Below are 16502 nucleotides of genomic sequence, written 5' to 3' on the forward strand. Positions count from 1 at the left end.
CATAGCACCCACTGCTTCCTGGGGCACACTCACGTCCCAGGACTGTTTTAAGGATGAGATGAGGTAACCCACATACGGTATATAAGGTAAAAGCCATCACTTGTACTTATCCCAGCCGCAGCCTTCCCCCTGCCTGGAGGCTGTCACTGAGCTTGGGGCAGGGCAGTGGAGTGGAGAAGGGGAGGGCAGTCCTGGTCCTGAACCAGGGCAGTCAGTGAACGTCTCTAAGCAACAAGTTCCAGCACACAAGGTAGATACTAAGGGTACCTACCCTCTCCAGGGCTTGCCTGAGGACCAAATGGGACTATGGATAGACAGCGATTAGCACAACAGCAGTTAGGGATCCTTACTACTCACAACAGCAGTTAGGGATCCTTACTACTCGGTTTCTCCTCTGGGAAGAATTTTGTTCAGCTAAGTGTCTGTAAAAAGCTTCGCGTTCTCACGTTTTCTTTTTCTTTCTTTTTTTTTTTGAGACAGAGTTTCGTTCTTTGTTGCCCAGGTTGGAGAAAAAAGGCGCCATCTCGGCTCACCGCAACCTCTGCCTACTAGGTTCAACTGATCCTCCTGTCTCAGCCTCCTGAGTAGCTGTGATTACAGGCATGCGCCACCACACCCGGCTAATTTTGTATTTTTTTAGTGGAGCCGGGGTTTCTCCGTGTTGGCCAGGCTGGTGTCGAACTCCTGACCTCAGGTGATCCGCCTGCCTTGGCCTCCCAAAGTGCTGGGATTACAGGCGTGAGCCACCCCGCCGGGCCTCACATATTTTCTGCTTATGGCAGAAGGTCAGGTCTCTGGTCATGTTTACCATTTGCTGTGGCCACCAAGTAGCCGCGTCTTACCCTTGTTCTTTTTTTTTTTGAGACAGTGTCTGGCTCCGTCGCCCAGGCTGGAGCGCGGAGGCCCGATTCTGGCTCACAGCAGCCTCGACCTGCCGGGCTCAGGTGAACCTCCGGCCTCGGACTCCGGAGTATTAATAGCTGGGACCTCAGGCGCGCACCACCAGCCCGGCTAATTTTTCTTGTTTTTACAAGAGAAGGGCCGGGCGCGGGGGCTCACGCCTGTTATCCCAGCACTTTGGGAGGCGGAGGCGGGCGGATGACCTGAGGTCAGGAGTTCGAGACCAGCCTGGCCAACATGGTGCAACCCCGTCTCTACCAAAAATACAAAAACTAGCCGGGCGCGGTGGCAGGCGCCTGCAGTCCCAGCTACTCGGGAGGCTGAGTGAGGCAGCGGGAGCGCCTGAACCCGGGAAGCGGAGGTTGCAGTGAGCCGAGATCGCGCCACTGCATTCCAGCCTGGGCGACAGAGCGGGACTCCCTGTCCAAAAAAATAAAATAAATAGAGGAGAACGGGTCTCGCTCTGTGGCCCAGGCTGATCTGGAACAGGATCCTGGGCTCCAGCGATCTGCCCGCCTCGGTCTCTCCCAGCGCCGGGCCCCCAGGCACTGTCCCCGGCCCGGCCCCTCCCCGCACCCTCCCCAGCCACGCGTCCACCCCGCAGGGCCAGGCCCGGGTCCCGCCGCTCTCATCGCCCCCGCCGCGCGGCAGGCCCCAAACGCAGCTGCGCGCAAGGCGAGGCCCGAAAAACCTCAGGAAGAGCCGAGCAGGGGAAGGCCGCGCGGCCCGCCTCGTTTCCCCGCGGGAAGCCGCGCCCGTAGCGCCTCCGCCCGCCCCGGGCCCCTCGGTCGGCTGTCGGGGCGCGCAGCCCTACCCCTGTCAGGCGCGGCGAGTGCGGGAGGCTGCGGGACCCGGGTCTCCCTCCCGCCTCGGCGGCGCCACCCAAGCGCGGCCCCATGGCATCCTCCGAAGGGCCGGCCCGAGGGCCTCAGGACTGCGCCCCTCACCTGCTGGCTTCGCCGTCCGCGCCCGGGTCCGCGCGCCGCCGCCAGCCGCTCCTCAGAGCCATGGAGCCGCTGGCTACACCCTCTGTTTCGCGGGAGAAATTTGGCGCGCTCCTACCCAGTCTCGCGAGAGCCGTAAGCGCCGCCGTCCATCAAGAGGCGCGCCCCGCCCCTCGCCCGCCCCCCGAGACGCTCCAATAGGCGCCGGCGCCCGGCGGGGGAGGTGGCCGGCAGGGACGGGGGAAAAGTGTGCGGAGGCGCGCGCGCCGCACCGTGGGGTTGGGACCGGGCCGCGCTGCGGACCGCGGTGCGGCCGGAAATGTCAGGCCTTCCCCACTCCGCGCTCCGCGCCTCGGGCTCCGCGCCCGGCCTGCCTGAGGTGGGGTCGATGCCCCCGGCAGCGCGGCGCTGGGGAGGCGATGGCGCCGGCCGCGTCCAGGCTGCGGGCCGAAGCCGGGCTCGGGGCGCTCCCGCGGCGGGCGCTCGCCCAGTACCTGCTTTTCCTGCGGCTCTACCCGGTGCTCACCAAGGCGGCCACCAGGTGAGCGGGGGCGCGGCCGGCGCGGGAATCGGACGCCGCCCCGGCCCCAGGTCGGCCGCAGTGGCGCGGGGCCTGGACAGGAGCGCGGGGCCAGGACCAGTCTGGGGGCGCGCCCGGGTCAGAGCCCCCGCAGCGGGCGCCCTCCGACCCGGCGCTGAACTTCCCGCGGCGACACCCGCGTCCCCAGTCAGCGATTGTGAGGCGCCTCGCGGATCCCGCCCTCCCAGCGCGTGGAGGGCCCGCCCGGACCCCGGGGGCTCGGCGCTGAGGTTCCACCCAAGGACCCGACAGGGGCGCCGCGCACCCGGGGAAGCCACGGCCAGGGGAGCGCGTCCTCATGGCGCGGGTGCAGACAGGGCCGAGGGAGCGGGTCTGCGGGGCGCGGGTTCGCACGGCGCGGGTGGAGACAGGGCCAGGGGAGCGGGTCTGGGGGACTCGGGTCCGCACGGCGCGGGTGGAGACACGGCCAGGGAAGGTGTTTTTTGAGAAGGTGACATTGAACAGGCTGTGTAAAGAAGTGGAGCAGAGGCTCTCCTGGCACAGGGAACAGCAGGGCAAAGGTCCCTGTTAGGTTTTGAAGGGAAGGCCGGCGTTAAAGAAAGGCTGGGAGAGGTGCAGCTTGGACTCAGTCCCGAGGGAGGGAAGATCTGTGTGTGGAGAACGTGAACCCTGAGCAAGAGGCAGGAGATGTGAAGGGAATCGCCAGGGATCTGATCCAGCAGGTGTCTAGGTCCGTGCTAGGAATTTTGGATTTTATAGTCCAGAGAGCTTCTCAGAAGGCAAATACAAACCAAGGCCTGGAGGGAGCCACTGGGCGTGTTCCACATTTTTATGGAAATTTTTATTGTGCTAATTGTAGATTCACAAACAGTTACAAGACTAATATGGAGAGATCCCTTGTACACCTTCCCAGTGTCCCCCATTGGTTACATTCTGTGAAACTGCAGTGCAGTATCAACCAGGGCATGGCATGGACACAGTCCACAGATCCTATTCAGATTTCTCCATTTTTCTTGTAGTTGTATCTGTTCTGTACAGTTTTATCACATCTGTACGTTCACATGTTCACTACCACAGTCAAAATGCAGAACAGTGTCATGATAGGGCCGTCCTGTTGCCCTTTCATAACCACACAGCTTCCTTACTCCCAAACTGCAAAAGTTACAGTATAACATCACAGCCAGGAGGTTGACATTGATACTGGAAAGCCGCTTGTCCTTATCTATGTATGTAAGTCCACTGTCTCCACCTTTTTTTTTTTTTTTTTGAGACAGAGTCTCGCTCTGTCGCCCAGGCTGGAGTGCAGTGGTGTGATCTCCACTCACTGCAAACTCCACCTCCAGGGTTCACAACATTCTCCTGCCTCAGCCTCCCCAGTAGCTGGGACTACAGGCACCCACCACCCTGCCTGGCTAATTTTTGAATTTTTAGTAGAGACGGGATTTCATCGTGTTAGCCAGGATGGTCTCGATCTCCTGACCTCGTGATCCGCCCGCCTTGGCCTCCCACAGTGCTGGGATTACAGGTGTGAGCCGCCGCGCCCTGCAGTCTCCACCTTTTGATACAAGAACTATACATTGAGCCCCTTTAACAATAATTCCAACCCCCGCCGCTCCTGCATCTGCTGCATGGCCTCAGAACGGCCCTGCTCATTCACCTGTGGGAAGGGGACACCCTCCTGCTGGTCACTTCTGTTTTCTGATGACCTCCCTCTCCACAGTGGCATTTTGTCAGCACTTGGGAATTTCCTGGCCCAGATGATTGAGAAGAAGCGGAAAAAAGAAAACTCTAGAAGTCTAGATGTCGGTGGGCCTCTGAGATACGCTGTTTATGGGTGAGTGCCATACAAGGGGTGGGTTTACCCTGTAGCCGCTGAGTGCAACCAAGCTGGGCACCAAAACCAAGTAGTTGGAGTACTCTCATTTATAATATGATTTTTAAAAAAACATTGTAGTAATCATCATGGGAAAAAACTCGAATGGTTCATATAGTTTGTATGGCATATATACACGTATGTGGTTTTTCTGTTTTTTCTTTTTTTTTTTGGAGACAGTCTCCCTCTGTCACCCAGGCTTACTGCAACCTCTGCCTCCCCAGTTCAAGTGATTCTCCTGCCTCAGCCTCTGGAATAGCTGGGATTATAGCCATGCACTACCATGCCTAGCTAATTTTTGTATTTTTAGTAGAGATGGGGTTTCACCATGTTGGCCAGGCTGGTCTTGAACTCCTGACCTCAAGTGATCCACCCACCTCGCCCTCCCAAAGTGCTGGGATTACAGCCTCCTATTTGTGGTTTTATCATGTTTATTTTTGATTGGATGGGTGGGGGCGACTGTCTTAATTGGGCTGAGAGGCAAACTTGAGGGCAAATAACTCAACTTAAAGTCAGACTTCAGGATTCAAAAACCCTGAAAGCGTTCTTGACTGGGCTCATGGAATAGGAAAACTGACTCCAATATGACCAGTTAGTTTTTATTGTTATTTTCATAGTGTAAATATCCAGAAAAGAAATGCTGGCCGGGCGCGGTGGCTCAAGCCTGTAATCCCAGCACTTTGGGAGGCCGAGACGGGTGGATCACGAGGTCAGAAGATCGAGACCATCCTGGCGAACACGGTGAAACCCCGTCTCTACTAAAAAATACAAAAAACTAGCCGGGCGAGATGGCGGGCGCCTGTAGTCCCAGTTACTTGGGAGGCTGAGGCAGGAGAATGGCGTAAACCCGGGAGGCGGAGCTTGCAGTGAGCTGAGATCCGGCCACTGCACTCCAGCCCGGGCGACAGAGCGAGACTCCGTCTCAAAAAAAAAAAAAAAAAAAAAAGAAATGCTTAGGTACCCTCAAAAATGTCCAGTTTCTGAACCACATTCTGAATTGCAAAAGCACAGTGATTCAAGAGTTTTACCAATTTAATCCACCCTGAGCTCTTGGCCAACAATAATGTTACAGATGGATTATTTGAAGTATTTTCCAACTACAGTGATTTTTTTTTAAATTCAGAATTCATGAAGATCATTTTTATGCTTACAAGCTTGCTAACTTGAATCATCATGGATTTTTCCATAATGTATTTAAAGCAGTAATCCCCCCAAGAGGGGCGGGTGACAAGATCACCTAGCAGGCCTCATCCAAGTACAGTTTTCCCATCCCCAGGACTTCAGTCCCCTTCTCCACTGAGAATCCCTGCATAGGCCACATAATACCCTGTGACCGAGTGGGAAAACACACTGAGAACCACTTATTTAAAGACTGTCAGCGTCACAAGTTGAAAGACCCCACTTTTTATTGCCAAATTTTATGGAACTGCAAGGCCTCTTGTCCCAGTAGATGTGACAGCTGGTTCCATTCTCTCCCAAGCACACAGGGGAATGATTAGTAGCAATGCACGCAAGCCAGAGTGCAGCACCAGGTCCCGCCCTTGCCAGTTAGCCTAGCGAGTTTGATGAAAAGCTCTACAACCAGGGACATGTCTGATGATTCATTACTGAGCACCTTCTCAAAGCCAGGCCCTGTTCTGGGCACTGCAGTGGACAGAAGACGTAGCCTGCTTTGGGGAGCCTGCCTTCTAGGGGTGAAGAGAGGCACAGACTAACCTAACAGATGAGATAAGGACAGTGCTAGGCAGAAAAGGAACTAGGGCCTGGAATAAAGAGTGTTAGCACAGGCATGCATGCGTGCTGGGACAACCTGGAAGTTGACAGTATGAGGGGAGCGAGCCACCATGGCTAGGCGAGGAAGCGCTGGGCACAGATTCCACAGCAGGGGGAGCGAGCCACCATGGCTAGGCGGGGAAGTGCTGAGCGCAGAGTCCACGGCAGGAGGAGCAAGCCACCATGGCTAGGCGGGGAAGCGCTGAGCAGCAGAGTCCACAGCAGGGGGAGCGAGCCACCATGGCTAGGCGGGGAAGTGCTGAGCGCAGAGTCCACACACAGCAGGAGCAAGTCTGGTCTGTTAGAACAACAGAGCACCCCTGAAGCTGACTTGTCTGTACAGACCTGTGTGGCCAATACTGAGGGACATTAGGAAGCAGGGCTTAGGACCTGGGATTTGGGGGTGAAGCTAGACCAGAGAAGAGCACACCCAGAGAACCACAGCCTGGCTCACACCCCCCGGGGGCCTCAGATTCTTCTTCACAGGGCCGCTGAGTCACTTCTTCTACCTCTTCATGGAACACTGGATCCCTCCAGAGGTCCCCCTGGCAGGGCTCAGGAGGCTCCTCCTGGACCGCCTCGTCTTTGCACCGGCGTTCCTCATGTTGTTCTTCCTCATCATGAACTTTCTGGAGGTGGGTGTCTGCCGCAGCACTTACTGCAGCTCTTCGTTTAGCACAGGGATTCTTCACCTGACATTCCTGGCAGAGTTCAGAGGGTCTGCAAACTTTTCACTCAAATTGAAATTTTGCCTTTTCCTTTATGAATACAGGAAGCGAACGTCTAGTATTGGCAGGACCTGTTTGTACCCAGTACAGTCACTTTATTTATTTATTTAAAGGCAGGGTTTCACTCTGTCACCCAGGCTGCAGTGCAGTAGCACAATCACAGCCCACCGCAGCCTCAAACTCCTGGGTTCAAGCAATCCTCTTGCCTCAGCCTCCCAAGTAGCTGGGACTACATGTGTATGCCACCACACACAGCTAATCAGATATTTTTATATCACATATTAGTTGTTACAGATATCTCGAAATATCATTTATGCTCATTACTACTTGGACCTGCCATTAGAGGTCTTGTCACTGTGTAAAGAAAGAAACAGGCCGGGTGCAGTGACTCATGCCTGTAATCCCAGCACTTTGGGAGGCTGAGGCCGGTGGATCACCTGAGGTCAGGAGTTTGAGACCAGCCTGGTCAACATGGCGAAACCTCGTCTCTACTAAAAACTACAAAAATTAGCCAGGCATGGTGGTGGGCGCCTGTAATCCCAGCAACTTGGGAGGCTGAGGCAGGAGAATCGCTTGAAGCCGGGAGGCGGAGGTTGCAGTGAGCTGAGATTGCGCCATTGCACTCCAGCCTAGGTGACAGAGCAAGACTCTGTCTCAAAAAAAAAAAGAAATAAAGAAACAGGGCCGGGTATAGTGGGGCACGCCTGTAATCCCAGCACTTTGTGAGGCCAAGGCCAGTGGATAGCTTGAGGCCAGGAATTCGGGACCAGCCTGGGCAACATGGCAAAAACCAATCTCTCCAAAAATTAAAAAATGAGCCAGTGTGGTGATGTGCACCTGTAGTTCCAGCTATTCGGGAGGCTAAAGTGAGAGGATCCCTTGAGCCCAAGATGTGGAGGCTGCAGTGAGCAGAGATCGTGCCACTGCACTCCAGCCTGGGCAACAGAGCAAGACCCTGGTTCAAAAGACAAAATTAAAAAATAGAAATAAACACATTAGTCTGTCAAAATTTCTTCTGAATATTTTGATAACTGTGTTTCAGTATTACTGGTTCCTTTGTAGTCCTATTTTATTTATTTATTTATTTATTTTTAATTATTATTTTTTTTGAGACAGAGTCTCACCCTGTTGCCCAGGCTGGAGTGCAGTGGCGCAGTCTCGGCTCACTGCAGCCTCCACCTCCTGGGTGCAAATGATTCTCCTGCCTCAGCCTCCTGAGTAGCTGGGATTACAGGAGCCCGCCACCACACCCAGCTAATTTTTGTATTTTTAGTAGAGATGGGGTTTCACCATGTTGACCAGGCTTGTCTTGAACTCCTGACCTGATGATCCACCTGCCTCGGCCTCCCAGAGTGCTGGGATTATAGGTGTGACCCACTGCGCCTAGCCATGTTTTATTTTATACATTATAAAACATGATTCTGAGAAGGGGGTCCACAGGCTTCACTAAACTGCCAAAGAGATCTCTGGCACAAGAAGTTTGAGATCCCTGATGATGACACAGAAGCCTGTGCAAGTTCTGGGCCTGGAGGTTCACCTACCAGCATAATCCCAGTTGGAATCCAACACGTGGGAGACGTGTTCACCTGCACTCAGCAGATGTGTCTGTTCTGACTGTCCCACCTTCCCCGTTGACGAGCACCTTCAAATCCTCACCGTCTCTAGGAGCACTGGCCGGGTGGTGCTGTGTGTCTGAGACGTGTCACCTTCTTTTTTTTTTTTGAGACGGAGTCTCACTCTGTCGCCCAGGCTGGAGTACAGTGACGTAATCTCAGCTCACTGCAACCTCCGCCTCTTGGGTTCAAGCAATTCTCTGCCTCAGCCTCCGGAATAGCAGGGATTGCAGGTGCCCGCCACTACGCCCAGCTAATTTTTTTGTATTTTTAGTAGAGGCGGGGTTTCACCACCAGGTTGGTATTGAACTCCTGACCTCGTGATCCACCCGCCTCAGCCTCCCAAAGTGCTGAGATTACAGGTGTGAGCCACCGCACCCAGCGTCACCTTCTGTCCTGAAAGTAATTTGTTTTAACCAATCACTTCTCCATACAGAAGTTCTAAAGGTTCGTGTATTCAAATATGACATTATTTTCCTTCATGCCTTTCCTTACAGGAAGATAACAGAAATATTCTCCTATACTTTCCTCTGGTATCCATATGGTTTTACTTGTGTACAGTAGGAGACAGACATCTGTATGGATTTTTCTACTTACATAGCAAATTTTCTCATTACCATTTATTGGGCAATCCCCAGTATTTTGAAATATTCTCATTTCCAGCTGTACCGGCAATTATCTGGACTCTGTTCTTTTGCTGGATTATTTTCTTTTTTTTGAGATGGAGTCTCACTCTGTCGCCGAGGCTGGAGTGCAGTGGTGCAGTCTCGGCTCACTGCAACCTCCACCTCTCGGGTTCAAGTGATTTTTATGCCTCAGCCTCGAGTAGCTAGGACAACAGGCGCCCACCACCATGCCCGACTAATTTTTGTATTTTTAGTAGCAATGGGGTTCCTCTGTGTTGGCCAGGCTGGTCTCAACCTCAAGTGATATGCCCGCCTTAGCATTACAGGTGTGAGCCACCGCACCCAGCTTTCCCCCTTACTTTAAACAAGAAAATATTTAAGCATTTCTTTAAAATTTTTTATTAGTTTGTATATGCTTAGAGGGTACGAGTGCAAATTTCTTATGTGACTGTGCTGTGGTGACGTCTGAGCTTTTAGTTCCCATCACCCAAGTAGTCAGTGGTGATTTTCAACCCTCCTGCCCTTGCCACCTTTCCAAGTCTCTGGTGTCTGTTATTTCCCTCTGTTGGTCCATGTGTACCCACTGTTTAAACCCCACTTATGAGTGAGAACATCTGCTGAGGCAGGAAGGTCACTTGAGCCCAGGATGTCGAAACCAGCCTGGGCAACAGGTGAGACCCCTTCTCTACAAAAAAATTAAAAATCAAAGGGTTGTGTTGGCACATGCCTGTAGTCCCAGCTACTCAGGAGGCTGAGACTGAGGCTTGATGCCAGGAGGTTGAGGCTGAGTGAGCCGTGATCGCACCCACTGCACTCCAGCCGGCGTGGGCAACAGAGTGGAGACGGCGAGACCCTATCTGGAAAAACAAAAGTGGGAACAAGCAGTGTTTGACTTTCCACTGGTGAGTTGTTTCGCTTGGGATAATGGCTCCTGGTTCAGTCTGTGTCACTGCCAAAGACATGCGCCTTTTTTTTTTTTTTTTTTTTTTTGACACAGAGTCTTGCTGTTTGGTCCAGGCTGGAGTGTAGTGGTGTAATCTCATCTCACTGCAACCTCCGCCCCCCAGGTTCAACAATTTTCCTGCCTCAGCCTCCCAAAGTGCTGGGATTACAGGCGTGAGCCACCGTGCCCGGCCGAGTTCATTCTTTTTTTATAGCAGAGTAGTGTTCCGTGGTATATTTATGGCACTTTTTCTTTATCCAGTCCTCTGTTGGGGGACATTTAGGTTGATTCCATGTGTTTGCTGTTGTGGATAGCCCTGTGATAAACATACGAGGCAGGGATTTTTTGATACGATTCTTCCTTGGGGTAGAGGCCCAGTAGTGGGATTGCTGGATTGAATGGTGGTTCTATTTTTAGTTCTTTAAGAAATCTCCATACTGTTTTCCAGAAAGGCTGTACTAATTTGCATTCCCACCAGCAGTATGTAAGTGTTCACTTTTCTCCACATTCTTGCCAGCATCTATTGTTTTTTGACCTTTTTTTTTTTTTTTTTTGAGATGGAGTCTCGCTCTGTCGCCCAGGCTAAAGTGCAGTGGCCCGATCTCAGCTCACTGCAAGCTCGGCCTCCCGGGTTTACGCCGTTCTCCTGCCTTAGCCTCCCGAGTAGCTGGGACTACAGGCGCCCGCCACCTCGCCCGGCTAGTTTTTTATATTTTTTAGTAGAAACGGGGTTTCACCAGGTTAGCCAGGACGGTCTCGATCTCCTGACCTCGTGATCCGCCCGTCTCGGCCTCCCAAAGTGCTGGGATTACAGGCTTGAGCCACCGCGCCCGGCCGACCTTTTTTTTTTTTGAGGCAGAGTTTCACTGTGTTAGCCAGGGTGGAGTGCGGTGGCGCGATCTCGGCTCACCACAACCTCTGCCTCCCAGGTTCAAGTGATTCTCCTGCCTCAGCCTCCTGAGTAGCTGGGATTACAGGCACACGCCACCACGCTCGACTAATTTTTGTGTTTTTTTTTAGTAGAAACCGGGTTTCACCGTGTTGGTCAGGCTGGTCTCAAACTCCTGACCTCGTGATCCGCCCGCCTCAGCCTCCCAAAGTGCTGAGATTCCAGGCATGAGCCACCGCGCCTGGCCACTTGACTTTTTAATAATAGCCATTCTGACTGGCGTGAGGTGGTATCTCTTTGTGGTTTTAATTTGCATTTCTCTGATGATTAGTGATGTTGAATATTTTTTCATATGTTTCTTGGCCACTTGTTTTTCTTCTTTTGAAAAATGTTCACGTCCTTTGCCCAGTTTTTTAATGAGGTTATTCATTTCTTTCTTGTTAAGTTGTGTGAGTTCCTCATAGATTCTGGATAACAGCCCTTTGTAGGATGCATAATATGCATATATTTTTTCCCATGCTGTAGATTGTCTGTTGATTGTTTCTTTTGCTGTGCAGAAGCTTTTTTGTTTAGTGAAGTCCTGTTTGTCTGTTTTTGGTTTTGCTGTATTTGCTTTTGAGGACTTAGTCACAAATTCTTTGTCTTTGGCTGACGTCCAGAGGAGTTGCTCCTAGGATCTTCATGATTTCAGGGCTTGGGTGCAGGTCTTGAATCCACCAGCTGACATTTAGAATCAACTTACTGGGGTCCTTTTTTTTTTTCCGTAACTCCTAACAAGTTTTGATTGGAAAGACATCGACTTTGGAGGTTATTTGGGAGGAACTGACAGCATAGCTCTGAGTAGCAGTTCTGGTGCCCAGGGCCAGCCTTGGGAGTCACCTCCTCCAGTTGTCCTCAAGGAGTGATGGGCCGGGACACACATCACTGCCAGCGTGAGCAGGCTGCTGTCTGGCATCTCACTGATCATTTTCCATCTTACTGGTTGGCTCCTTAGAGCCGCAGTGCTGAGTACACGTGTGTGCTGTCTGCATACACACAGAACAAAACCCAATAGCAGTTTAAAAACCATCACGTTAGGGTTTGGGTGCCCGGAATTCAGTTCTGATGGGCAGTGAGATTGTTCACCACCTGCCTTCCCTCCTTTGCAGGGGAAAGACACCTCAGCCTTCGCTACCAAGATGAGGGGGGGCTTCTGGCCAGCGCTAAGGATGAACTGGAGGGTGTGGACGCCAGTGCAGTTCATCAACATCAACTACATCCCTCTGAAGGTGAGGGCCATGGGGCTCAGCCTCTGCCAACATTACTTTCTGTCAGCATTTTCCTTCCTTCCTTCCTTCCTTCCTTCCTTCCTTCTTTCCCCTTCCCCTCTCTTTTTTCTTTTCTTTTCTTTTTCTTTTTCTTTCTCTTTTTCTTTTTCGTTTTCTTTTCTCCTCTTTCTGCTGTAGTTTCCACTGGACTTGGTTTCACCGTGTCTAGACTCCTCAGCCAGCCTTGGATTTTGCCCGTGACCCTGAATCATTGCTAGTTCTGGATTCAGGAAGCAACACACAAGGGTGTCCAGAGTGGGTGTCTTTGCCTCTTCCATTTGTTCAGCAAATTCTCATTAAAAGCCCCCATGCCAGGGATGCCCTTGAGTTTCCTAGCCTTTGAAACATTCCCAGTTCCAGGAGTGTACATTCAGGCAACTTGAATCTATGCTCCTGGGTTGCAGTCCTCAAACTCAACCCAAATAAACTCTAGTTATACTTAGAAAAAAAAGACCGTCACGGTAACTCACGCCTGTAATCCCAAAACTATGGGAGGCTGAGGCGGCCAAATCACTTGAAGCCGGGAGTTCGAGACCAGCCTGGCCAACATAGCAAAAACCCCATCTCTACTAAAAATACAAAAGTTAGCTGGGCATGGTGGCCGGTGCCTGTAGTCCCAGCTACTCAGTGGGCTGAGGCACAAGAATCGCTTGAACCTGGGAGACGGAGGTTGGAGTGAGCTGAGATTGCACCACTGCACTCCAGCCTGGGCAACAGAGTAAGACCCTGTCTCAAAAAATAAATAAAATGTTAAAAAGAAACAAAGCATTCGTGGTCCCTGGGCTCATGAATTACAGCTGAGCCTGAAGGCAGGCACTGTGCGGCCATGGGTCCTGCCGCTGACCTGGAAGGGCTGCCTCACCTGGACGAGGGGTGGGCCTGTCCAGGTGCAGAGTGAAGACCTTCTGGGGAAACTGAGCGTTTCCGCTATCCTGTGCATGAAGGAGCTGCTGTGGGGACTAAGTCAAAGGTGTCAGATTGGGGCTGGGCTGGTGGAGTGGAGGCTGGAGCCCCAGGCTCTGCCACGGGGATCAAGTGTCTTTATGCACAGCCGGGGTCCCCAGGACCACTCCCACACTGAGAGGATGGGGTGCAGCGCCCCCTGCAGCATGGCAGGACACCCCAGGATGCTGCAGGAGGAGGCCTGGCAGAGTCTGCAGGAGCCACGTGCTTCCCTCCCCCACAGGGTGTGCCTATCAGGGTTTTACTGGCACTCGTGGGCAGGCATCCCTGCCTGCTGCCCCAAAGCTCCAGACCCCTAGAAAGACAGCAGCTGTGTGGAGCCCACGTTGTTGGTGCAAACAGTCCAGACACAGGGCCCTTCTGGGAAAGGTGGGTACCATCCCAGCCCAGGCTGCCGCTAGGGAGGACCTGGACAGGCCTGCAGTGGCTGGATCTCAGCTATAGAGAGCCTTCCTGCATTAGCACCGGCTCTGAGCCCTGCCCAGGAGGGAGGAGAGGACCAGGGTGACCCCCGAGGGAGAGGAGGGAGGCGGCCCAGTGTGCACACACACTGCACACACCACAAACACACACACCAGGAAGCAGCAGGAAAACAGGGGCGCACATAGACAGGACAAAGAGGCGGTTCACCCTTAGCCAAAGTTGCCAGGAGTTAAAGCAAAATAAAAACAAAATTTCCTTTGGCTTTAACAGTGGCCCTTCCCAGAGCAATTTCAGCTCCATGGGGCTGAAGCCAGATTGCTTTGAAGAGTGGGTGGGAATTATTTTAAAACTCATAAGTCTAGAACATGATCTCAAAGTTTGTGGAGACCAGGCATGGTGGCTCATGCCTGTAATCCCAGAACTTTGAGAGGCCGAAGCAGAAGGATCACTTGAAGCCAGGAGTTTGAGACCAGTCTGGGCAACATAGTGAGACCCCATCTCTATTTTATAAAAATGAATTTTAAAAAGTTTGAGGGGAGGTGAGGAGAAGCGATGGAAGAAGGCTGGGTGGCGGAGGGGGTTCTGACACTCAAGAGATGCGGACGTGGTGGGTGCAGACGTGAAGCTGCTTGTGGGATGGGCAAACACCCATGTCCAGAAAGAGCGGCTCTGCAGGGTCCCCTAAGGAGGCAGGTGGATGCGAGTCCCCCGCACACTCACCATGGTGCTTGGGACAGAGGCCCCACCCTCTGTGATGACAGAGGAGAGAGAAAGGGACAGCTGAGCGGAGAGGAGAGTGGGACATCCTGCCTCAAGCCCCTATGTGCCTCTCCTCTGGAGGGCCAGGGGCTGGGACTGAGGGGAGAGGAAGCCAGGTGGGCATTGTGAGGGGATACAGAAGGGGCAAGTTTGGCCACATGGAGGATGGGAGAGCACGCTGACTGCAGAAACAAAGACTTCTGGGCAGAGGGGGCTGGGGCTTGTCAGCATCTGGGGAGGTGAGAAGGCAGGAAGGATAAAGAATTTTCCAGGGAGTGTGACTGAAGAACAGTAGGCTAAGGAAGCTACAGCCATAGGCCACCGGTTCTCGGGAATTTAGAGAAGGAAGTAGAGACAGGTGAGAAGACAGACTGGCCGGGAGCATGGAGGATCTGGGATGGAAGAGGGGAGAGCCAGGAAGCCGCGCCTCTGAGCAGCGTGGGGGCAGAGTCGCCATCCTAGGTGTGTGCAGGTGGGTGAGGAAGCGGCATTCATTCAGCAAGTGTTTCCTGAGCAGTAGCTGTGTGCCGTGCTGCCAGACTCGGGGACGCGGTGACTAACCAGACAGACAGGCTGCTACTTTCATAGCACCACATGCCAGGGAGAGACAGCACCGGGCCAGGGAATTCTCGGGCAGGGTGAAGCTGCTGAGTCACCAAAGCAGGGCAGTGGGATGGCGATGGTTAGAGAGGAGAGAAGGTCTGGGGCCCCTCCCCTGTTCGTCAGCTGTGTCCCCCGAGGAGGATGCAGCCACCTGCATGATGGCTGGTCCTGGAGTGAGAGAGGCCGAACCAGGAGCTAAGGTGTGCAGTGAAGTGGGAAAAAGGAGTGTGACTTGGCTTTGGGATTCCTGGGCCGCTGTAGCCTGTGAACACTGTAACTAGGGGACCATTTTTCTCCTCCACTCTTCTCTGCTAGGGGCCTAGCACAGCGTTTGGTACAGAGGCTCAGTAAATGCAGTAATGGATGGGTGGTTGGACCAGCCGACAACCTGTTCAAACGGGTAAACGAATGACTGGGTGACTGAGGCTCGATAACTGGCCACGGCCTCCCACTGACCGTGGTCCATCGGACTGTTCTTTTTGGCAGTTCCGGGTGCTCTTCGCCAACCTGGCAGCTCTGTTCTGGTATGCCTACCTGGCCTCCCTGGGGAAGTGACGACCGCTGGGAGAACATCAGATGCACTGTGGACGTGGGTCTGGGGGTCTCACCCGCCCAGCGAGAGCAGAACCAACCCAGTCAGGACGTCACTGCCTCTAAATCAGGTGATTCAAGATGCCCGAAAATGATGGATAGAGAAACAGAAATCTCTTAATGTCAGAACCTTGTGTTTTAAAAAGGCAGTCGCTGACTTGAGCTGGTGCTGCCCCAGAAACTTAACATTTAGTAGAGGCAATTTCAATTGTTACTGTGGACCGAATTAGGATCACAATAAACAATAATGTAGGCTCTTCAATGGTGACTTTAATCTCTCAGAACAATTGCTGTTGCTTTGAAAGAAATGCATAGCCAGATTTTTAAAAAATTTTTGTGTGTGTGGTACGACACATAAAACAGAAAATTTACCACGTAGCTGGTTGTGGTGGCTCATGCCTGTCATCCCAGTACTTTGGGAGGCAGAGGCAGGAAGATTGCTTGAGGCCAGGAATTTGAGACCAGCCTGGGCAACACAGTGAGACCTCATTTCTACAAGAAAAAAAAAAAATATACACACACACACCCCCCTGGGACATCTTCCTGCCGCAGCCTCCCAAGTAGCTAGGATTATAAGTTCCCACCATCACACCCAGCCACACCTGGCTGTGTTTTTTTTTTTTTTGTAGAGATGGGGTCTTCCTGTGTTGCCCAGGCTAGTCTTTGAATTCCTGGGATTACAGGTGGGAGCAACTGCACTGGGGCTCTTTCCTTTTTTTTTTTTTTGAGACGGAGTCTCGCCCTGTCACCCAGGCTGGAGTGCAATGGCGCAATCTCAGCTCACTGCAACCTCTGCCTCCTGGGTTCAAGAGATTTCTCCCGTCTCAGCCTCCCGAGTAGCTAGGATTACAGGTGCGCACCACCATGCCCGGCTAATTTTGTGTGTCTTTAGTAGAGAAGGGATTTTGCCATGTTGGCCAGGCTGGTCTCAAACTCCTGACCTCATGATTTGCCTGCCTTGGCCTCCTGAAGTGCTGGGATTACAGGCATGAACCACCATACCCGGTCCTCTTTCCTTTTAAAAAA

At 52.8% G+C, this 16502-nt stretch overlaps 2 protein-coding genes across 4 annotated transcripts in view; one reads left to right on the forward strand and one right to left on the reverse strand.

The window, feature by feature from the left end:
- The window catches only part of POLE (DNA polymerase epsilon, catalytic subunit), a 66386-nt gene extending 64269 nt beyond the window's left edge, over positions 1 to 2117 (reverse strand). Inside the window, exon 1 of one of the 2 annotated variants that reach the window (XM_025400925.1) lies at positions 1848 to 2117. In XM_025400925.1, coding sequence (XP_025256710.1) covers positions 1848 to 1909 — 62 coding nt within the window. In that variant the 5' untranslated portion in view covers positions 1910 to 2117. The remainder of the gene's footprint in view (positions 1 to 1847) is intronic. The other variant, XM_025400926.1, reaches the window with a different exon arrangement.
- On the forward strand, positions 2099 to 15744 carry PXMP2 (peroxisomal membrane protein 2). 2 transcript variants are annotated; one of them, XM_025400931.1, is made up of 5 exons: positions 2099 to 2385; positions 4106 to 4219; positions 6504 to 6670; positions 11986 to 12098; positions 15372 to 15744. In XM_025400931.1, exons 1-5 carry the CDS (start codon positions 2264 to 2266, stop codon positions 15438 to 15440), a joined length of 585 nt encoding a protein of 194 aa, XP_025256716.1. In that variant the 5' UTR covers positions 2099 to 2263; the 3' UTR covers positions 15441 to 15744. The 2 variants fall into 2 exon arrangements, with proteins under 2 accessions (XP_025256716.1, XP_025256717.1); XM_025400932.1 differs by having other exon boundaries at positions 2100 to 2385; positions 6504 to 6666; positions 11979 to 12098.
- Positions 15745 to 16502: the final 758 nt, after the last annotated feature.

This window comes from Theropithecus gelada, chromosome 11 (genome assembly GCF_003255815.1).
Source record: "Theropithecus gelada isolate Dixy chromosome 11, Tgel_1.0, whole genome shotgun sequence".
Taxonomy (NCBI): Eukaryota; Metazoa; Chordata; class Mammalia; order Primates; family Cercopithecidae; genus Theropithecus; species Theropithecus gelada.

What these genes read in the sequence shown, in the direction of transcription:
- PXMP2 (XM_025400932.1), top strand. Translation starts at nt 2,264, where the DNA reads ATGGCGCCGGCCGCGTCCAGGCTGCGGGCCGAAGCCGGGCTCGGGGCG. An exon ending in CTGAGATACGCTGTTTATGG is followed by an intron (nt 4,220 to 6,503) that starts GTGAGTGCCATA and finishes CGGGGGCCTCAG; the next exon opens with ATTCTTCTTCACAGGGCCGC. An exon ending in TCATCATGAACTTTCTGGAG is followed by an intron (nt 6,667 to 11,978) that starts GTGGGTGTCTGC and finishes CCTCCTTTGCAG; the next exon opens with GGGAAAGACACCTCAGCCTT.